The sequence below is a fragment of the Chrysemys picta genome, chromosome 19 (genome assembly GCF_011386835.1).
Source record: "Chrysemys picta bellii isolate R12L10 chromosome 19, ASM1138683v2, whole genome shotgun sequence".
Lineage (NCBI taxonomy): Eukaryota > Metazoa > Chordata > Testudines > Emydidae > Chrysemys > Chrysemys picta.
The window spans coordinates 23,849,071-23,872,398 of NC_088809.1; the positions used below are offsets into that span (position 1 = coordinate 23,849,071).

At 50.6% G+C, this 23,328-nt stretch overlaps 1 protein-coding gene across 2 annotated transcripts; it reads right to left on the reverse strand.

Moving 5' to 3' along the window:
- Window positions 1-15,151: 15,151 nt before the first annotated feature.
- SUPT4H1 (SPT4 homolog, DSIF elongation factor subunit) lies at window positions 15,152-23,300 on the reverse strand. 2 transcript variants are annotated; one of them, XM_005278851.4, is made up of 5 exons: window positions 23,084-23,300; window positions 22,844-22,950; window positions 17,902-17,957; window positions 17,481-17,534; window positions 15,152-15,667 (listed from the first exon to the last, which is right to left on the reverse strand). In XM_005278851.4, the coding sequence occupies exons 1-5, from the start codon at window positions 23,150-23,152 to the stop codon at window positions 15,600-15,602; spliced, it is 354 nt and encodes a 117-aa protein (XP_005278908.1). In that variant the 5' UTR covers window positions 23,153-23,300; the 3' UTR covers window positions 15,152-15,599. The 2 variants fall into 2 exon arrangements, with proteins under 2 accessions (XP_005278908.1, XP_042701656.1); XM_042845722.2 differs by lacking the exons at window positions 17,481-17,534; window positions 17,902-17,957 and having other exon boundaries at window positions 23,084-23,249.
- Between the last annotated feature and the right edge of the window lie 28 nt (window positions 23,301-23,328).

Sequence of the window (23,328 nt, forward strand, 5' to 3'; positions counted from 1 at the left end):
CAGGCAGACAGGCATTGCATCAGGTCACCACAGTCCCATTCAGAAGTTTTCTTCACATGCATATGGACTAAAGACAATTTTTAAAGTGAAATAATAACACGGCAGCCTCTGAACTACAGGGAACGCAGGGCATGGTCTTAGCACATGTGACTGGGCCGTGGGCCAGTCACTCTCTTCCTATGGGTCTCAGGGGGGACGTGAGTGGTAGGGCTCAAGAAGGGCAGTGGGCAGCACAAAGCTGTTGGTGTCAATGCAGGGGCCAAAGGATTAGTCAGTGCGGGGGAAGGGCTCTTCTCAGCCTGTGCAGACAGGTTGCCGAGAAAGCTCTGATATTTCTTATCTCTCCCTACAGCAACTTCCCCTCCTTGCCTGTGGTCACAGCTCACTCCTGCCCTCGCAGGGGAAGTAGAGATCCTGGCCCAGCTGCCTTCTAGCCCACTTTTACTCTGCTCAGTCTTAAAGAAACACTGCTCCATTTCAGTATCGGTAGCTCACTGGAGGCACTTTTATTCAGAGGTGCCTCTGCCAGCCAACTGCCCAGCTGTTTACTCAGAAGAACAGAAGAACGGCCCTACTGGGTCAGATCAAAGGTCCATCTAGCCCAGTGTCCTGTCTTCCGACAGTGGCCAATGCCAGGTGCCTCAGAGGGAATGAACAGAACAGGGAATTATCAAGTGATCCATCCCCCCATCGCCCATTCCCAGCTTCTGGCAAACAGAGCCTAGGGACTATCCAAAGCCAGCTCAGCACCTGTTGACAGTGTCCACCAATGCTCCATATCCAACGTAGTTCCAAAGCATACACCTAACCTAACCCCCAGCCTGAGATCCAGCCTGCATGCTCCAGTCGCAGCCTTGTCTTTGCTCTGATCACGTGTCCTGAGCTAGTCATCCCATTGCACAAAGCACACAGCAAAAGCAGAAGAGACCAGAGACCGGTGCCGGAAATGGGGAAAGACCTGGAGAGAGGGTATACAATGTTGTTAGAGATGAGACAAATGCAGGGGACATGACAGGGTTGTAAAACAGTCAGTGGCATAAGGAAAGGGAATCAGGTGTTCTTATTTAGTAATTTATTTACTCTCTCAGATTACTAAAACATTGGGGTACCCAGTTAAGGGAAATATTCTTTTATGCAATGCATGACTGACCTGCGGAACTCACTGCCACAAGATGTCACTGAGTCAGAGATATTAAAAAGTATCCCAAAAGAATTAGATGTGTATATGAATAATAAGAATATCATCTGTGTTACACAAGGTAGAACAAAGTATTATATGGGATATCAACATTCTTACATCATGACATAAACCAACTACCAACTCTGTAAACTCAGGAAGAAACTTCTTTTCCTTTTCCTCTGAAGTATCTGGAAGTAGCCAGTGTTTAAGACAAGAAGATGGACCACTGGTCTGACCCCTATATTCCTGGCAACTGACTGCTGATTATACAAACATATCAGGGGACACTTTTTAAAATCAGGAATTTGCAAAATTCCAGGGACAATCCAATTGCCAGCTCTCTGATTAGGTTGCAAAGGCAGAGCACATTCAGCAGTTCCTTAACAACATCCCACTGCCCAGCTGACGTCTCACCACAAGGATGAGAGCAGCAGCCAGGCCCACTCTAGCTAGAGAGATTTTGAGGCAGTTTCTGAAGCATGTGTAGATGCCAAACTCTGAGTAGTGAGCAACTGGAAACAAGAGCTGAGTGGTAGGCCTGTGCATCTCGAAACCCTTGTGTGTCTTTCTCTGGAGGCTCTGGGTGACAGCTGGGTGAGTTATTGAAGGGGAGGAGAGGGCAGGAGAGAGACCTTTCCCCAAACAAACCTGGGAGCAGCCAATGAGAAGAGGCTGCCATTGTGTGCTCTAGAATCCCTGTGTATATAAAGTGTTTAGCCCTGGTGGTTGTGAAAATAACTTTCAACATCTCCCGGATGTACCCCAATGCAACAGCGTCTGCCTGAGTCTGAAGGAGATGTGCATTTGTCTACGTTACTTGCTAAATCTGAACCCTAATGACTGCATTACCATTGTTAACAGTTTCACGGATAATCAAAGTAAGCAAGAAGGGAGAGAGACTTCATACCTCCAAGGTCTGTTCAACCTCCTGTGAGCGATGTCTCAAGTTAGCATTATGAGTGGGTGGTGCTTGGGTTGTGGAACTGATTTTTTTCCAATTTGCCCCCTGAATAGATGGCGGGTAACTGGGATACAGAACACTGCCGAGAATCCAAGGGAGTCTGACACAAGCGATGCTACTGGGGAAAAGCAGAGAGCTGGCCCGGGTGGTTTCCTCAGAGGGCCGTCTGCTGCCAAGGGAGAGCTAAGAAAAGAAGGCTGAAGGCCACCTGCTGCGAGGAGGCGTTTGGACAAGCACAGCAGTGAGCTGCCTTCTGCAGTGGAAAGTGACTGCTGCTAACCTCTGCTTCAGCATGTGGGTTAAGGGCTGGCTAGGCAGGCTAAACGTGGGAGAGAGGTGAGGAAGGGCTAGAAGAGCATCTACGATCACGCTGAGCCTGGCACAGGATGCTAGTTGAGCGTGTGCGCACGTGTGTGTATGTTCGTCCACATCACACCTGCTGCAAGAGAAAGATACAGCCTACCTGCTCAGGAGTGGTCAGTAGGGCCCGATCCAAAGACTCCCCTCAGCTCCAATGGGGGTTTTGATCAGGACTAGAGCTGAGTGCCCAATTACAGACACCCTGCAGAGGGGTCAAGCACCATTCAGAGTTGGGAGCACCCAGCACCTCTGAGAACCCGGCCCAGGTTGTGTCATGGTGGGTCCCCAAAAATGGAGGCACCCAAACTCAGTGGCCACGTGTTATGCAGGGGCTAAAACTGTCAGCAGGATCCCACAGCCTGGCCTGCTTCACACGATGCTGCAGTACTCAGCCGTCTAGGCCCCTCCGGCATTTCCTTTACATTGCCACAGCGGTGCCAGGCTTTGGGGACAATCTATGCAGGGGTTTGGTGCCAGGCACAGCCGCGTACCGGGCCATTCATGCTGTTCAGCTGTCAGCACCCCATCTGAGTGTGATTAATAAACACGGCCCGCTGAATAAGTGCCTCCGATGGAAACATCTCGTGGCTGAAACCCCGCTCCGCTGCTCTTGCTCCGCTAATCACCAACTGACTTTCTCAGAGCCGCTTGTGACCCTCCCCTGAGCCGGCAGCTGCCGAGCTTAGAATTAGTCCGTTAAAAAGTGAGTCAACTAGAAACTGACAAGTGAAACACACTGGGCTTTGAAGGCAAATAAGAGCGTGAAACAAAACCTCAAAAAGCGAAGTGACAAACCCCAGCGGCAGGCCCAGCCAAGGGAGGAAAGGGTTAATACGGGAGCCCTGGCATGCCCATATATAGACAAAACTGACACACTCTCCACCAATGGTGGAGCTGCCAGGCTGTGTTCGGAGAGTGCCCAAGGTGGGGGAGGGAATATCTTCCACTGGGCCAGCTCCTGCAGGTGAGAGACAAGCTTTGGGGCCAGCCAGAGCTCGGCCTCGGTCGGGGGAGGTGCCCCCACGTCACAGCGAATGCCAGGGGGGACAGATGGATTAGCACAGTAGCTAACCTATTTCAAGGGACCCGTCAAGGTGAAGTGGCCTGTTAAGACCCCTCCAGCCATAGGGAGGAAAGGCCTGGGGGCGGGGCAAGCAGCTGTGGGGTGTCCGTGGGTTATGGATTGTCGGAATAAGCCATAAATCCAGTGCTGTCATTTTCCATTTCACCTGCTGTAAACAGACTGAGCCGGGCATCTGGAGGGGAGACGGGGCAGAGGTGGCTTGAGAGGGCGGCAGAGAGGAGGCAGGGCCCTGCAAGGCTCTTTTTACCCCATCCTTCCTCTTCAAGGGTATTTCAAAACAGGCCTTTCCACTGTTAGCAGTGTTTGCACATTAAGGGCCAATCCTGACTGCTTCCACAGCACCATCACCTGTGCCCACCACTCCAGAGGCACAACTAACTTCCCTAGGACTGCGCTGTTTCTCCCTTGGGCTGAGCTGCCCCCCCCCCCCGCTCCCCCAGTTCTCATGGCACCTCAATGCTGCCCTGGAGCGAGTATCTCTTCCTGGGGCGATGGGTGCCGCAGGTTTCCCCCGTGCTGCTGCAGGCGAGCTCGTATTCTGGAACTGAGTTCCCATGTTGTCCTAGCCTGGGGCACAGAACCAATCTGAGAAGGGAAGAGAAGAGCACATTCTACAGCTCCGCTGAGCCCTGGCTGGAGGAGGGAAGGGGCTCTGACCCCTGCTGCTAAGGAGAAGCCACAGGAAGGATCCCAGCCTTTCCACTGACCTCAGGGAAGAATCAAGAGGCAGTGTCCCCGGCAGCGGCTGCTGAAGGCTGTGGGGTGTTGTGGAAACCTGGAGCACAGCTGGGGAACTACTGAAAGACTTGCCAGAAACAGACAGGACTTCATCACTGCCCTAAATGCCAGAGGTGCAATGGGAACATGATGATGATGAATATAAACAAATAACACAAGTCTGTAGGGACAAAATTAGAAAGGCCAGGGCACAAAACGAGATCAAACTAGCTAGAGACATAAAGGGCAACAAGAAAACATTCTACAGATACATGAGAAGTAAGAGGAAGACCAAGGACAGGGTAGGCCTGTTACTCAATGAGCGGGGGTAGGGGGGGGAATAATAACAGAAAATGTGGAAATGGCAGAGGTGCTTAATGACTTCCTTGTTTCGGTTTTCACCAAGAAGGTTGGTGGTGATTGGACATCTAACATAGTGAATACCAGTGAAAATGACGTAGGATCTGAGGCTACAATAGGAAAAGAACAAGTCAAAAATTACTTAGACAAATTAAATGTCTTCAGGTCACCAGGGCCTGATGAAATGCATCCTGGAATACTCAAGGAGCTGACTGAGGAGATAGCTGACCCATTAGCAATTATCTTTGAAAAGTCATGGGAGACGGGAGAGATTCCAGAAGACTGGAAAGGGCAAACAGAGTGCCCATCTATCAAAAGGGAAATAAGGACAATCCAGGGAATTACAGACAGGGCCGGCTCCAGGCACCAGCTGAGCAAGCTGGTGCTTGGGGCGGCAGATTGTTGGAGGCGGCATTCTGCCCAATCCTAGGGCGGAATGGACGCTTTTTTTGTTGTTGTTGTTCCGCTGCAGCCGCCCTATAGGGGGCGGCGGCGCGGAGAACCAGAGCGCCCTGCAGGGCAGTCCTCTTCCTTCCCTCCCCGCTGACCGGAGCGGAGCCCTCGCGGCAGGAGGCGGCGCAGTGGGAGGGGCCGCGTGGCAGCGCCACTGCTGTAGCCCTGGCCGCCCCCTTCTCTCTCTCTCCCTCCCGCTCCCTCCCCCTCTCCCCCGAGCCGGTCCCCCTGCTCCCGTGCTCCGGCCACACTGCAAGTTTTTTTGTTTGTTTTGTTTTGTTTTTGCTTTGCCGTTCTGGCCGCCCCGTTTTTGGTTTTTTTTTTTCTTTTTTTTGCTTGGGGCGGCCAAAAAGCCAGAGCCGGCCCCGATTATAGACCAGTCAGCTTAACTTCTATACCCGGATAGATAATGGAGCAAATAATTAAGCAATCGGTTTGCAAACACCTAGAAGATAATAAGGTGATAAGTAACAGTCAGCCTGGATTTGTCAAGAACAAATCATGTCACACCAACCTGATAGCTTTCTTTGACAGAGTAACAAGCCTTGTGGATGGGGGGAAGCAGTAGACGTGGTATATCTTGACTTTACTAAAGCTTTTGATACTGTATCTCATGACCTTCTCATACATGAACTAGGGAAATGCAACCTAGATGGAGCTACTATAAAGTGGGTGAAAAACTGGTTGGAAAATCGTTCCCAGAGAGTAGTTATCAGTGGTACACAGTCATGCTGGAAGGGCATAATGAGTGGGGTCCCGCAGGGATCAGTTCTGGGTTCAGTTCTGTTCAATATCTTCATCAGTGATTTATATAATGGCATAGAGGGTACACTTATAAAGTTTGCAGATGATACTGGGAGGGGTTACAAGTGCTTTGGAGGATAGGATTAAAATTCAAAATGATCTGGACAAACTGGATAAATGGTCTGAAGTAAATAGGATGAAATTCAATAGACAAATGCAAAGTACTCCACTTAGGAAGGAACAATCAGTTGCACACATACAAAATGGAAACAACTGCCTAGGAAGGAGTACTGCGGAAAGGGATCTGGGGGTCATAGTGGATCACAAGCTAAATATGAGTCAACAGTATAACACTGTTGCAAAAAAAAAAAAAGTGAACATCATTTTGGGATGTATTAGCAGGAGTGTTTGTATTAGCAGGAGTGTTGTAAGACAGACACAGGAAGTACTTCTTCCACTCCACTCCGTGCTGATTAGGCCTCAACTGGAGTATTGTGTCCAGTTCTGGGCGCCACATTTCAGGAAAGATGTGGACAAATTGGAGAGAGTCCAGAGAAGAGCAAAAAAAAATGATTAAAAGGTCTAGAAAACATGACCTGTGAGGGAAGATTGAAAAAATTGGGTTTGTTTAGTCTGGAGAAGAGAAGACTGAGGGGGGACATGTTAACAGTTTTCAAGTACATAAAATGTTGTTACAAGCAGGAGGGGAAAGAATTGTTCTTAACCTCTGAGGATAGGACAAGAAGCAATGGCTTAAATTGCCGCGAGGTTTAGGTTGGATATTAGGAAAAACTTCCGAACTGTCAGGGTGATTAAGCACTGGAATAAATTGCCCAGGGAGGTTGTGGAATCTCCATCATTGGAGGTTTTTAAGAACAGGCTGGACAAACACCTGTCAGGGATAGTCTGGATAATGCTTAGTCCTGCCATGAGTGCTGGGGACCGGACTAGATGACCTCTCAAGGTCCCTTCCAGTCGTAGGATTCTAGAATGATGAGAGTTGTTACTGTAAGACAGAGGTTTTCAACCTGGGGCCCAGCAGACGCCTGGGGCACCACAGAGTACGTCTAAGATTTCCAAAGGGGTCCACACCTCCATTTGAAAATTTTTAGGGGTCCACAAATGAAAAAAAAAAAAAGGTTGAAAACCACTGCTCAAGTGCAGGGGTTCTCAAACTGTAGGTCAGGACCCCAAAGTGGGTCAGGACCCCATTTTAATGGGGTCACCAGGGCTGGCGTTAGACTTGCTGGGGTCTGGGGCTGGAACCCCACCCTTTGGCTTTGGCCTCCCCACTTGGGTGGGCTCAAGCTTCTATATAACCCTCCTGGGGTCATGTAGTAATTTTTGTTGTCAAAAGGGGGTTGCAGTGTAATGAAGTTTGAGAACTCCTGCTCTAGTATAAGGGGGTAGTCGTGTTAGATACAGACTAACACGGCTACCCCCTTATACTAGAGTGACACCATCAGAGGACCCAACCACATCAGCCACACCATCAAGGGCTCATTCACCTGCACATCCACTAATGTCATATATGCCATCATGTGCCAGCAATGCCCCTCTGCCATGTACATTGGCCAAACCGGACAGTCCCTCCGCAAAAGAATAAATGGACACAAATCGGACATCAGGAATGGTAACATACATAAGCCAGTAAGTGAACACTTCAATCTCCCTGGTCATTCTGTTCAGATTCAAAAGTCACTATCATTGAACAAAAAACTTCAGAAACAGACTTCAAAGAGAAACAGCAGAACTAAAATTCATTTGCAAATTTAACACCATTAATCTGGGCTTGAATGGGGACTGGGAGTGGCTGGCTCATTACAGAAACAGCTTTTCCTCTCCTGGAATTGACACCTCCTCATCTATTATTGGGAGTGGACAACATCCACCCTGATTGAATTGGCCCTGTCAACACTGGGTCTCCACTTGCGAAGTAACTCCCTGCTCTCCAAGTGTCTATATAATGCCTGCATCTGTAACTTTCACTCTATGCATCCGAAGAAGTGAGGTTTTTACCCGCGAAAGCTTATGCCCAAATGAATCTGTTAGTCTTTAAAGTGCCACCAGACTCCTTGTTGTTTTTGCTCTAGTATATTTATTTCAATTAAGTGCACCCCCTAGGGGCCCCTCAGAGAACTGCACCAGTTCATGGTCCATTCTGCATACTGCCCCGTGGCATGCCAGCAGCTGTTGGACGCAGGTATCCACTATTGAGAAGTTTTCACAGTAGAACGTGGGCAGAGCCAAGCCTAGGATTGGTAGGAACTTCTGCAAAAGAAGAGAGCAGGACCCCTTCTCTCCCCCTCTGCACATCTTAACCACCAAGGCACCTGAGCCACCTTAGACTTCATTTCTGGACCGTGCTAAGCATAAGCAGCTCACATTGGCTGTGAAGAGTTGTGAGTACCTAGCATCTAGGAAAATCAGGCCCTTTTAAGGTGTCTCAGCTTCAGCACCCAGAAGCAGGGACACCAAGACTCAATGGCCTATGCTGGAAGTTTCGACGCAGAAGTATAGCCAGGACTTGCAAGGTGGAGGACGGGGCTGCCAGCAGAGCAGAGACATTGTGTATGGTTTTACCTCTGAAAGGAGTGAGTCCCTTCGCCATGGTTCTCCTCCAGCCTCTAACATCAGCAGCTCGCCCACTGGGTCCTCCTCCTACACTACCACCGTGTTTAGTGGGGGACCCACCCTATGCTCACCCTGAAACCGATAGCTGGCTGATTTTACTTGAAAGCATGGCTTCAGCCATCGTCACTGGTGACTCATGGAGAGCGCTACTCCCAGGTTCTGGGGCCTGCAATGTGTAGGAGGTCAAATAGATGATCATGATGATCCCTTCTGGTCTTGGAGTCTAAATTGTTCAGTTTATTCACCAAAAAATGCAGTTTTGGTCGACCTGAAACTATTTGCAAATTTGAGCTGCTCATGTCAACCAAGGAAGTGTGTTTCAGAGCTGGCAGAGTGGGCTTGTCTATGTGTCCCCTTTATCACTCTTAGCTCAGTGGTTAGGCCACTTGCCTAGAAGGTGGGAGATCCAGGTTTGAATCCCCAGGCTGGGGAAAGGACTTGGGGAGTGGTCTCCTCCACCCATGTGAACAGCCCAACCCCCAGGCTGTAAGCTGTTCTGCTGTCAACGGTTCCACTTTGTATAAATATGTAACCATTCGTTGGGCCAGAGAGACCAAGGAGGACACTAGAGCTTGGTGATTAAGGCACACGCATGGGAGATATGGAGTCAAATCCCCACTCTGATTCAGGCAGAGAGAAAACTGGAATCCACAGCTCCTACCTCCCCTGTGAGTGCCTTAAACACCAGGCTACACAGTCCTTCTTGCGCTCTTTGGCCCAAAAGAGAGTTAAATGTTTATCCCAAGCAGCAGAGTTTGAACAGAAGAGTGCGAGCCACCCACCCTAGAATAGCCTGCTGGTTAAGGTGCTCACAGCGGGGAGCTGAGTTCCAGTCCCTGAGCCTCCCACATCCCAAGCACACGCCTAACACATGGGCAAACACAGACCCAGGTGGTTTGCTGCCTGAAATGGCCTTTCCCCAGGTGTCAGCAAATTCCAAACATTTTCCCTGAGTTTTCGGTTTGCTTACTGAACTAAAAAGTCATTGATTTGCCCAGCTCCACTCCCAGAGCCACCTCTTTACTCAGAACCTGTCTCCTTCCATCCAAATTGAATTCTCTCCTCCCCCCCACATCATCGTCTCATGCATGGCCAGCCAGCAAACAACCTTATGTGCAAGTGGAGCTCCGAACGTCCCCCACGTGCACCCGTCTCTGTTACATTGGTGAGTCCCTCCCGCCTCCCTGCAGCTCAGGACCAGCACCTGGGCATCACCTTTGGCTCAGCACATGCAGGCTCTGTCGAAATCTTGCAGCTTCTTCCTACGCATTTCAAAGGCCCGACCTGTCTCGGCTGCCCACCCCCACAAAACCCTTGTCAAGATGTGAGATGACAAATGTCTGGACTACTGCAACTGTCTCTTCTTGGCTTCACCAAGGGCAAAATCCCTTCTCCACCACGCCCACATGAACACTGCTGTGAAGATCAGCTTCTTTGCCTCTCCCCCTAGTCCCTCTTCCCCACCACATTAAACATGCTACTTTCAGGCCATTTGGGACCTAGTCTATCCATCCTGTCACCTCTGACACATGACCAAGCCCGAGCCCCCTCCCCTCTGCCAGCAATGCCAGCCTTCATGACCCATTCGGCCAATTCCCCAACAAACACCTATGCTGCGCTTTCTGCCTGGGCAAAGCTTCCCATTACGATCTAACACTTCTGCGTTGTCCTCCTTAAACTCACCTTGCCCCAATGCCCATGTGGCACCCTTCCTTGGCTAGGCCGTGGCAGGCTGGGACAGCTGTTTGTAAAGCTAATCACTGCCCCATGCCCCCGGTTGTTTTACCCACCTGTTGTCATCTACGAGACTGTAAATTCCTGCTGCTTTGGTACATGTGCGTCCAGCACCCAGCACAATAGGGCCTTGATTCCTGGCTGGGGCGCGAGGTGCTAGCGAATGCTAATAAACCTGTGTCTGACTGCTCAGCACCTGGCCACACGGCCGGGACAAGGGGGAACGTCTTACCCCTCAACACCACACAGGTGACGAAGGGAGAAAGCCACAGGATATGCGAGCTGGGCGGTGAGAGGAGAAGCAAACAAGATGAAAGCAAAGCAGGAGAAGAGCGTGTGATGATTGGTTATACCGACTGGATGTGAGCACACAGCTAACTCTGTACGATCCTCACAGCCAGGAAAGCATTTGCAAGACCTACGTCTAGAAGGAACATGTCAGAGTGTGGAGAGCACAAGGCCATGCTCAGCCCTGCCCTCCTGTTCAGTTCACTGAGCGCAGTCACTTCCACACACAGATCCTCCCCTCCTAAACCCCAGCCAGAGGGGCTGCGAGAGCACCAAGGACTCCCAATGGCCTGCAGGCCAACCCAAGATATCAATCTCTCCTTACAGGCACTGTGCATGCAGCTACAGCCCTGATGCTGCACGGAGCGGGAACTTGTGAGGCGCAAATGTACGTGGGCGGCCAAATAAGGCAGAGGCTGTGTGTGAAAGTGGGCGAAAGGCGGCCCCTTGCTCTGTAGCAAGTGCAGGTGGTGGCTGCTTGGCTGGGCGTTCCCCAGAACTGCCGGCAGCTGCTTTCGGAAGAGACATTCTGCACTTTGTAGTTTTGGAAACTCACTTTTCATGACCTGAGGCAGAGCTGGGTATCAGTTCTTGAAACCTGTGCAGCGAAATCAACTCACTCACACTTCCGGCCCCCAGCCCAGGCCCTGGGTCGGCACTCTCACGCCACATAGGCTCAGGCTACCCAGAGAACAGCCAGGCTGCTTAGAGCCAGTTCAGACAAGGCTGACACACGCATACCCCCGGGCTTGGCTGAAATACTCCAGCAGCACTCCATGTAAGAGCAGAGTAGCAGCTTCTGTTGGCTGACTGCAGGCTCTGGAGTCCCCCCAAACAACTGGGATCTCTCTTTCCTGTCTCCTGGCCCTGGCTGGGATACATGACAGGTTCTTCCAGCTGCCTGTGTAATGGGAAAGTGCCATACACTGCCACCCTAATCACCTCTGCAGCCCAGCTCTGGGTACGTCTCTAACCCCCAAGCAGGAGACGATTCCCCTGCCCTTAGCTGTACAGGCAGAGCAGGTTTGGGGGAGGCTGCTGGGAAGAGAGATGATTCGTCTTGGCCTTTGCAATCGGGTGGCCATTTGAATAGCTGTGCAGGGGCCCCCACTTCCCTAGAACTAGCCCAGAGGCTAGCGAGTCAGTAGGCAGCCAGTTCTGCCCCATCTGTCCCAGCATGGGCTAGGGAGCTGAGCTGAGCTGCAGGCAGTGGGGCGAGCACGCTGGGAGATGCCACACTCCATCAGTATCACCTAATGCCCAGCCTAGCAGTAGAGGACACGCTACTGCTGGAAGCCCCATGATCTGCACCAGACAGAAAAAGCCAGTGCCAGCCACTCTGAGATCCCCTGGTACTCAAGCCAGTTGCCTGAGCCTCTTAGCCAATTGCCAATACTGGCTGTCAAACTTCACTTTCCTCCATTCCCCTTGCTGTCTCACCTAGATACAGGTTGCTTCTTCGTGTCCTGACACGCTGCACTGCTGTGCCGTTAAACAGCTGCCAGGTATCACTCCAGAGGTGGCTGCATTACACTTGTGGAAGGAGGAGAGATTCCTGTGCTGGGTTTGCGAAGTTCCCCACTCCCATATACTGTACACCCCACTGTTGGGCTACAGCCCACACAACCAACAATGGAGAAAAGGCTCTTCCGGTCTCTCCTCCACTTGCCAGCAAGATCCTTCCCTGGCCCCTTCCACCCTGAGCACACCAGACTGCCCCTATGCCCAGCACTTGCCAGCCTACTCCATACACAGATCCACCAGGGCCCAGCCAGCTTCGCTCTGCTCCATGCTCCCAGCAGCAGGGCAGGACAGACAGAACTGGGGAGGGAGGCAAGACCCCTAGTCTGGCCCCACTCCCAGGCAGCCAACATGGGACAACAGCCCGGGCCAGCCACCCCCCGAGTCTCCCTGTCAGTAAGCAGCACCCTAAGGGCTGGGCTGTTGAGCTCTCGGGGAGGGCTGGGTGCAGGGGGAGCCCCCAGCACAGAGCCTGAAAGCTGGGAAGGGTGAAGTGTAATTGGCAAGTCAGAGGGAAGCTGCCTGCTCCGCCGCTTCCCTCTGCCAGAGCTCAGCAAGGCCCACAAGGAGGCTGTGGCACCCCCCAGTGGCGGCTAAACAGGGTCAGCACTGAGGCCCTCAGCCAGCAGGGCTAGGACCAAGGAAACATGGGAACAGCCCCCTAACTCCAAGCACAGAGCCCCCCTGAAAGCCAACTCCACTGAATCCCCTCCCCCAACTCGGATAACTCAAACCACCTGCACGTACACTATGAACCTTGAATACTCTCCCCACACAAGCTTCCCCACAAGAGGATGCTGGTAAGCCCCAAATCCCACCCCGGACACGACTGACTCTGGCTAGCCTGAACCCTCCCCCACACGCCCCCTCAGCCCAGACTAAACCTAACTTATGCTGCCCAGAAACCATCACTAGCTCTCCCCAAGCTCCAAGGTTTAACCAGGAGCAGGCGTCCCAGGATCAGCCCTTTCTCGAAAGCAGCTCCGCCCAGCAGTCACCGACGCTTTTCACATCACAGTCGCAATTAAACTGAATCTCTTACAATTTCACTATTCATCGAGAATTGTCTCTTGTGTAGGAATTGCCAGGCTGGATCAGACCCCAGGTCCAGCATCCTGACTCCAATAATGGCCAGAACCAGATGCTCCAGAGAACAATGCAAGAACCCCACAGTAGGTTGTTTCAGGGTAATCGGGCCCCAGGAAGGTTTTTTCTAATCACCATCACTTAGTCAAGCATCTCCCAGCACGTGGCCAGACTAGCCTTGGGCCAGATGCAAACATTAAAATGAAGAGGCTTTTAACTCCACACATTAGGGTTGAAGGGTGCTCAGCACGTTTCATTTTCCTGTGGGGGATGGTTTAGGAGACACCCAGTTCAAAGCTAACTTAAATCCCCAAAGCACCAGGGTCATACCACGATTCAGAACCCAACTTTCATCCGAGTTTTGTGGTGGGATGTGAAATCAGCGGCAAAAACTCAGAAACAGTTGGCAGTGGGCATGTCAGAAAGGAGCCTTTTTAAATCTCATGGGCAGGAATATACACAGAACAATGTGACAACCTCAGAAAGCACAAGGATTGATATTCATGGAGTTACAGTAGAGATTTAGAACTGAAATGTGAATGCAGCCGTCATTAGGCAGAGGTTGAGTTGAGATTAGAACCTTGGTTCTCTAAACGAATATAGGTCTTGGCCTCAAGCGAAAACATCCATCTGCCACACATCCAAGTTCTTTCTAAGCTGCAAACAGCCAGTAGAGGGCCACATGCTCCCACACAGGTAAGTGTACATACACAGGCACACACTGCCCTACCCTGGAGCCAAAGAAAAACCATCGCCCATCCTGCCACCCTTGGTTTGTATAAGGTCCTACCCATCCACAGATACTGTTAATAACTTTGCCTTGTGATAGCCTCTCTTCAAACGAAGTCAACATGTTCATTTTCAAGGAGTTTTAACTCACAGGAAGTCTGGAGGGAGAGTAAGAAACCATCACCGAACTGCCGAGACAAACACCAAGAGGCAAAGTTTTAAATCAGGGAAATGTGAAGAATCCCTCTGAGCAATGAGCTAAATGCCTTAATGACTCAGCACTAGGCGTACCCCTGAAGTCACAAGGCCACGTACCCCTAAATCACTTTGGAGAAATCTGACCCTCAGAAATACATTTTTCTTCACACTTGCAAAAATATTCTCCTCAGTTTAAATGCAGCAACTTTTTTTGCTTCAGGCAAAGCAAGTTTTCCATGCTCAATTGATAGGATGCAAAAATAGGGCATTATAATGGACATTGATTGCAAGGTTAGTTCCAGAGGGGAAGGAAAATAGGATTCACATGGCTAATTTTTATGAGCTGCCAAGCACTTTGGCAGCTCTAATGTTTATAAGTCAGAGACTGTCCCATCCCCAGTGGTCAGCAGCTCTTGCTGGACAAGCATGGATTGAAGTGGAGCAAATGCAGAAGTAACATGAGCAGCATTTTCACAGGCGACAAATAGGGGAAGAGGAGTAGGGAAGTTCTATCGACCTGGAGGGCAGGGCACCGGTGAGAGCACAGGGGACTCTGGAGTCCAAGCTGCATGGAGTGCGGGGTGTAATGTGTGCACACACCCCTCACCTCTCCCCTTCACGGTGTCCAAGTGCTACCCCAAGCCAACGGGAGTCCCTATATCCCTCCACACAGCCCCATCTACAGGCCTTTTTCTTGCTCGACATGCCACCAAATCCTCAGCACCAGCTTCACCTCCTGCCTCCAGCTTGTGCTACCCAAGCACACAGGAAAAGCCTGCTTGTGACCATTAGGAGCTATTGCACTATCCAGTGCTCCTCTCCAGCTCCCTCCTCCCTTCAGCACCTGGCACTAGAGCTTCAGCCATTAGACTGCTCGATAGTGCAGAAACGAGGCCCCATCCCAGTGAGCACACCGATTCTCAGCTGGCCCAAGGTGCAGAGAAAGGGGTGGCAGTTGCAGAGTCCAAGCCCAATTCCAGCCTGCAAAGGGCAGCAACCAACCAGACCAACTCCCATGGTGAGTCCCTGCATGGGGCCCCAGCCCCCCTCAGACAGACTGCTAGGAGGCTGGTGCAATAGGTGACTAGGAAAAGAAAACAGATGCCTGTGACCACATTTTTATTGGGAATATTTACACAAAACAATCCCCCTCCCATGACCCCTCCCCCACACAATGTCTGGTTGACCTGCTGCTTCTGAGAAACTCAGGATGGGGGAGTCGGTACAATGCTCTTAGAGAAACCCTTCATCATACACAGAAGTGTTCCTGCCAGCCCACTGCTTCCCCCATCCCTGGCCTCAAAGATTCTCCATCTGCTGGGTGAAGAGAGAGGCACCATAAGAATCCAGATAATGCCTGAGAGGCTGAGTCTGATCCAAGCCCCCACTACCACCGCCATCAAATTAGGAGTTCCTGCTCCCCTCCCTCCCCACCCCGGACTGAAAAGCACCAGAGCTGCTTCCTAGAGCAGTCTCGGTACCCCAGCCGCTCTGCAGAAAAGGAACACTGGCCAGATGCTGGAGACTCCTCCATGTGGTGCAATGACGGCTTAGGTTTTTATGGCTGTGTCTCGGGATTTGTAGGCCACACCTCGGCTCTTCAGCTCCCGCACAATCCCTGCAACAAAGAGACAAACAAGAACTTCAGTGTCATTGGGAAAAGGGAGACTTGGGAAATCCGGTGGCTATGCGCCTACTCATCCTACCCCAGGTGTAGGCCCTCACCTTGTCCCCGTTCCCATAACGCCCAAAGCCTCACTAACACGAATTACTCTGTTCACATTCCTTGTGAGGGGGCAAGTCTCAGCCCCATTTTAGAGATGAGCAGCTCAAAGCGCCCATTAGATCATCCAGTCTGACTGCCTGTATAACACAGGCTGTTACATGCCACCCAGTCATCCCTGGATTGGACCCAATAACTTGTCTTTGACTAAAGCACCTTGCAGAAAGGCGTCCAGTCTGGATTTGAGAACATTGAGACCAAGAATTCACTAATCCCTTTGGCAGGTTGTTTCAGGGGCTCATCGCCATCACTGTTAACTATTTGTGTCTATTTCTACTTTGCATTTGTGTGGCTTTAACTTCCAGCTACTGGGTCTTGCTTGGCCTTTCTGCACTAGATTAAAGAGCCCGTTGGCATCCAGTATTTTCTCCCCATGTAATTAATTCCCCTGAACCTTCTCTTTGACCAGCTAAACAGGTTGAGCTCTTGAAGTGTCTGGCTGCAAGGCATTTTCATCAGCCCTCACCTCATTTCTCTGGATTTCTCTGCACCCTTTCCAATTTTTCCAACATCTTTTAAAAAGTGTTGATTCAACAACGGCACAGTCTTCCAGTATTGTCTCATCAATGCTGTATACGGAGATAAACATCACCTTTCTAGTCACTACTCCTGTTTATGGATCACAGCTCACATTCGCTCCATCTGCCCCAGCAGCACACTGAGAACTCAGGAGGATTTGCTTGTCCACTTTGACCCTTAAATCCTTTAAAGGCTCAGTAGGTATAGCCTGCATTTCTTCTTCCTAGATACGTAACACTGCATTGCGTCATCATCTCCTTTTTTCCAAATGCCAACACTGGGTAGGGCCAAGGGTTGAGCAGATTCCAACCATGTCAGTTCTGAGCTGCCATCGGAGTCTATTGGCGGGTTGCCTGGATGGCTTCACCTCCTATCTCCTTGACCATCCAGAGTTTCTCGCTCCATGCACTTTTCCATAGAGAAGAATTTTAGGCACTCGGCAGGGGGTTACTCTAGCAGCATGGCCAAACACTGAAGCTTACAGAGCTCTGTGTAAGTCTCTCTCACCCATAGAAGGTGGTCCAATAAAAAGATATTATCTCACCCACCCTGTCTCGCTAATATCCTGGGACCCACACAGCTAAAACACTGTCTGCCCAGTCTTCGTCATTTACCACTCCTCCTTTGTCTCACCTGCAAAATTGATCAGCAAGGATTTTATGTTTACATCCAGATCACTGATGGAAATGTTGCAGCATTGGGCCTACCACCTAACATTTTGGTGGAACCCCACCAGTAACAGCTGCATTTGATGATGATTCCCATCAACAACTACTTTTTGAGATGGTCAGTTAGCCAGTTTGGACTCAGTTTAAGACATGCTCCGATACTGTATAGTTCTCTTTTTAAAAACAGAGATCAGAAGGATGTGTAGTACTAAATCAAATGCCTTACAAGAATCTAGGTAAGTTACATCGATGCACTTTTATTAAGCAGACATGTAATCTCAAAATGAAATCAGGCAGAGAGGAACAAAACTTGCCTAGATCATACAGAGAGTACACGGCAGAGCTCAGAATAGAATTCTGATCCTCCCTCCACCATGTGTGCATTCAAGTGAGTCCCCCTACACAAGGAGACACCATCCCACCACCCTTTTAAAAATCAGGAGAAAAATCAACCAGATTACCTTGGGGCAGACGACCAGTTACAGACACTGCATACACACCAGGCTTGAAATTACCTGCAAGAGAGACAGACAGACACAGCACACACACTGGCTTATTCTCCACATCACCATCCAGGCAAGAGAACTCAGCCCTTGGTAATTTGGTTTGTTGAATTCCCCCCACCTCCACCCCCAATTCAATGGTAATAAGGGAGGAATACACTAGAAGGGAGTGAGAAAGCACTTTTCCCATGGAGAGTAAGTCACTGTGACTTTAAAGGACACCTGCTCAACAACAGAGCCCCAGGCAGGACTCCACAGCCCCACCTGAAACTTATCCAACCTCCCTGGCCCTGTGGGGGTAGTGAGGAAAGCTATTGCTGCTACCTGAACATTCGTCAGAGGAAAATAAGCTAAAGTATAAGAGGAGAGAGACACTCACTGACTCGCTGCCACTTGGAGACCCAGCTGTCCTCAGGGCTCATCATAGCAATAATCCTGCAGAAGAGAAGAGGATTAGTGCACAAGGCATGTGGTGGGACCGCAAGCCCCACCACACAGCACAACCCAGAGTAACCAGAGGTAGGATGAAGAGCAAGTCAAGACCCCCTCCTCCTACATTCGCCAGCACTTGGCAGCAGCAGGGTCATGGATACTAGCAGTAAAAATGAAGCCCTCTTCTATGGTGTCACCATGTCAGAGCTCCCTCTGACAAAAGATAAAAGGGAGGAGGGGGAAGTGTGGAAACAGGAGACTCCCATTAACTCATGGGAACGTACCAGCTCCTGCAGGTTGACAGAGACATGTCTGCCTTGACCAGTCAGATCAGACACTTGAGACTCCACTATCTATACACATGGTTGGCACTGCTGCCTAGAAGTCAAAGGCAGGTTACCGTATACTCTTGAGGGCATTCTGCACCAAAATTAATAATTCTGTGCACAATATTTTAAAATTCTGCACATTTTATTTGTCAATAAATAAATGCAGCGGCTCCAGCATGGCAGTGGGGAGCACAGGGCACTGGCCGCACGAAGGTGGGAGATCACCCTGCAACCCCCTCCCTGGGATACGGACTCAGCAGTGATGCTGCACCCAACGCTGACAGCACAAGGCCTGGGGGTCTGGGTGCGGAGGTTGCAGCAGGGAGGTCTGGGTGCTGGGGGAGTGAGGGCTCAGGGTGGGGCATCAGGTGGGGGTTTGAGTGCAGGGAGCTCAGTGGAGGTGCAGGAGTGGGGGTCTGGAGGCAGGGGGCTGGGTGCAAGACAGCTCCTGAAGCAGGGGTTGAGTTTCAACGGGGTGGGGTATATGGAGGGCTTTAGCCTTCCTGATTACACCCCTGCATGCTCGAGCAATATTTTTGTACTCCTCCCTAGTCAGCTGTCCAAATTTCCACTTCTTGTAAGCTTCCTTTTTGTGTTTAAGCTCACCAAAGATTTCTCTGTTAAGCCAAGCTGGTCACCTGCCATATTTGCTATTCTTTCTGCACATTGGGATGGTTTGTTCCTGCACCCTCAATAAGGCTTCTTTAAAATACAGCCAGCTCTCCTGGACTCCTTCCCCCCCCCCCCCCCCCATTAGCCTCCTAACAACAGCACAGACCTCTTTCATTTCAGCTACAGGAGCAAACGGAGGGGAGGATGGAGAGAAAGGGGGAGGAAAACACAAACACACACAGGACAGATGGAGAAACAGTTATTCTCTATACGGTCTGGCTCATAGAGGGACAACACACTTTGCCAGTGGGTTATACAATTCGTGAAGCAGCAGTGGAACACTGGGAAGAAGGATTCTGGATTTCTATCTCTGGCTAGGAGAGCAGAGTGTGGGCTAGTGTTACAGACAGCATGGCCTGACATAACATAACATAACAGCACCCTTGTGTCTGACCATCGAGGGAACTGAACCGTGGACCTCTGGATGTGGTAGCAGCAGCAGGCGACTTCACCACATTGTGTAAGCGTGGGCTACACAAGCACATGGAGGTGTTAGTGCTACAGAGCATTGCTGGTGCTGCAGAGTTGTTACCGCGGCTGTTCTTGGAGCTCTGGGGTTAGCTGCACTAGCAGAGAGTGCAGCTTGCTGTTCAGCAGACAATGTTGTTCATAAAAAGGCCACAGGCTCAGCTCGACGGTGAAGGTGCTTGGCCAGGTTTATTGTGAGCGAAGCACAGGACAAGCGCCTGGCCAATGGGTCACAGGGACACTGACACACATATGACAAGATAACAGCTCGGTCAGCATAACAGGATGCTGTCCCCTCAGCCATTACAAAGTGGCCCCTTCTATAGTTTCTCCTTTTATACATTGATACAAACAAGTTACATCTGACACTCCAAGTGTTGTTAGTTACCGCCCTTCTCCTTCTAGTTCCAACAAAATACCCTCATCCATTATCCTGTCATTCCCTCCTTATCTTATGAGAGGTCGATGTGGTCCTGTACCACCTCTTGAAAATTTGTTTACAGGGTTATTTGAAACCTCTGCGTGTTCTTGTACCATCCTCTCCGGTCAGAAATGGGCTTACTTGGTGAGCCAATACCGGGTGTGTTACTATACTGCCAAGGCCTACTCTGGTTCATACTGTGTGTTATGCCTAGGGCTCCAACAAGGCCTACACATGGGTCCGGTTGTTCCTACTGAAGGCTGTATGGCAAAATTTTACAGACTTGGCTCTATTACACTAGAGACATGGATTCTGTTGCCAGTTTTGCCAGAAGTGAATCTGTGCAAGCGTTAGCTCATCTGTGAAAGGAGCATACGATAGTTACCTCCCCAAGGTAACAGTCCGAGACCTTGGTTAAAGGAACAGAAATACTAGCAGCTGTCAGTGGAAGAGGGGGACTAGAACTCATGGCCCCCCTCACTCACCTCTCAATGCATCCTCCCCTAAACTACAATGCACAGTGTGGGGCTCTTCCCCATCCACTAGCCATCTGAAGGCAAGAACTTGTTGCATTTTCACAAAAATTCCTGCAGCAGGGGAATTGGTGATAAATTAATTATCAGCAAGGGAATTAATTAAGAGAACTGACAACACTTATCAGCTAGTTGTGCTAGAATTCTATTAATTATTTCAACCAGTTTAACAGATGCAAAGTAAGGCTCACTGGTTTGCAATGCATTTTTTAAACCATGAGTACATTTGCTACCCTCCAATACGGCATGAGAATCCGAGGGGCTGCATATTAACATGGCATACATTAAATTGATTACGAACTGGCTAACTAATAGGTCTCAAAATGTAACTGTAAACAGGGAATTGTCATCCTATTGGGTGTGTTCCAGCAGGGTCACAGAGATTCTTGGCCCTACACTAATTAACATTTTTACCAATGCCCTGGAAGGAAATATGAAATCATCACTGATAAAGTTCGCAGATGACAGAAAAATAAGGGGAGTGATAAATAATGAAACAGGTTACAGATTCAGAGTGATCTGGATCTCATGGTAAACTGAGTGCAAGCAAACAATGTGTGTTCTACTGCAGTTAAATGAAAATGCATACAATTAGGAACAAAGAACGTAGGCCATATTTACACAATGGGGGACTCCATCCTGGAAAGCAGTGACTCTGAAAAAGATTTGTGGGATGAGGGTGGATAATCAGCTGAATACGAGCTCCCATGGGAAGCTGTAGCAAAAAGCGATAATGCAATCCTGGGATGCATAAACAAAAGAATCTTGAGTAGGTGTAGAAAGGTTATTTTACATCTGTATTTGGCCCTGGTGCGACCACTGTTGGAATACTGTGTCCAGTTCGGGGGCCCACAATTCAAGAAGGCTGTTGATAAACAGGAGAGGGTTCAGAGAAAAGCTATGAGAAGGATTCAAAGATTAGAAAGCCTGCCTTATAGTGATGGACTCAAAGGGCTAAATCTATTTAGCTAACCAAAGAGAAGGTTAAGGTGTGACTTGATTAGTCTACAAGTATCTACAGGGGGAACAAATATTTAATCATGAGCTCTTCAATCTAGCAAAGAAAGCTATGACACAATCCAATGGCTGGAAGTAGATGCTAGACAAATTCAGATGGGAAATAAGGCATAATTTCTGAACAATGAGAGTAATTAACCATTAGAACAATTTACCAAGGATTTTGGTGGATTCTCCATCACTAACAATTTTTAAAATCAAGATTGGATGTTTTTCTAAAAGTTCTGCTTCAGGAATCACTTTAATGAAGTTTTCTGCTTGTGTTCCACGGGTCAGACTACTACATGATCACAATGATTCCTTCTGGCCTTGGAGTTCATGAATCTGTATTATACAGCGGGGTGGCCAAACTGAGGCTTGCGAGCCACATGTGACTCTTTTACAGTTAAAGCGCAGCTCGCAGAGCCCCCCATACCCCCCACATTCTCCACCTACCAGGCTGGATGGGGGAGCTCAGGACTTCTGCCCTGCACCAGGATGGCTGGGCTAGGGGCATCTGCCCAGAGGGGAGAGAGGTCAAGGAGCTTCAGCCCTGCGGGAGGTGCATGCCAGGGTTCGGTGGCTTCAGCCCCACTCTTGGTGAACCTTCGAGCCCAAGCAGGCGCCTCCTGCGGGGCTGGAGCCCCCAGCCCCTCCGCCCTGCCGCAAGGCAGGAGCCGCGAGCCCTGGCAGGTGTGCCTGGCTCTCAAATTTCTGAAGACTATCACACACGGCTCACATGGTCAGTAAGTTTGGCCACCCCTGTTATTCAGTCTCCTGTCTTTGCTCATGCTCAGCCTTGGAAGCACCCGTAAGATGACTAGAGGCAACCCCATCCTCAGTTCTCGTCTCAGGGCCTTACAGTTACCCTTGGCTTGTGGAACCACCTTCAGCTGGGACTCTTGCTCATGTGGGGGCTCCCCAGCTGGAGAATGCTGTTCTCCTTCTGTAAGGAACAGTGGGATACGGCCATGCTCCTCACTACAGAGCCCCAGTCCAACATCTCTGGCTTCCACGCCCATTGGCAGGCACCCTGGCCTCTGGCTAGGCCACTAGGAAGCCTCAAGGTACATCTACACTGCGATAAAAAAACTTGCATCACCAAGGCGCTTAGCCCAGGTCAGCTGACTCCGTCTGCAGGGCTAAAACCTGCAGTGTAAACATTCAGGGGCAAGCTGGAGTCCAGGCTGCACCATCACAGGGTCTCAGAACCTGGGCTCCAGCTCAAGCGTCTACACTGCAATTTTACAGCCTTGCAGCTTGAGCGCCACAAGCCTGAGCCAGCGGACCCAGGCCAGTCATGGCCGTGCCTAGACCATAGCCTCAGCCTCACATCAGTCAGTCGTGGGACATGCTGGGCCAAGCCCCAGGGGGAGCAGCCTGGCCAGGAAGTGCTACAGCTGGTGTCTAGTAGCACCCGAGTTCCCAGAAAGTCCCCGTGGCCCCCAAGCTGCCTCGCCCGGGGCTCACCCATCAAAGGAGGAGCTGGTGCAGTCATAGACCATCTCACGGTTGCCCTTCATCTGCAGGTAGGCGTCGCAGTTATCGCACCCGTCATACTCGAACTGGTCGATGGTCTGCGTGGCAGGAAGAGAGGATCAGAGCCTGGTATCCCCGCGCGTGTCCCCTCTCCGCCCACGCGCCCGACCGCGCCCGCGTGTCCCCTCTAACCACGGCCCACGCGTGCCCCCTCCCCCCACGTCCTGGCACCTTGACCAAGGAGCAGAGCAGACAGGCCCGCAGATGCCGCAGATCCTTGGGCACCGTCTCCAGCGCCATCACTCGCCCCACCCCCAACGGAAGAAGGCGAAGCCCCCGCGGACCATAGATATACACAACAGAACGGCTCGGTCACTTCCTGTGCCGGACAGGCGGACTTCCGGTCCCGCGCCACTCTCGGCGCCAGGCGCAAGCGCAGAAGGCTTCCTGCCCGGGTGGGAGAGGCGCGAGCAAGA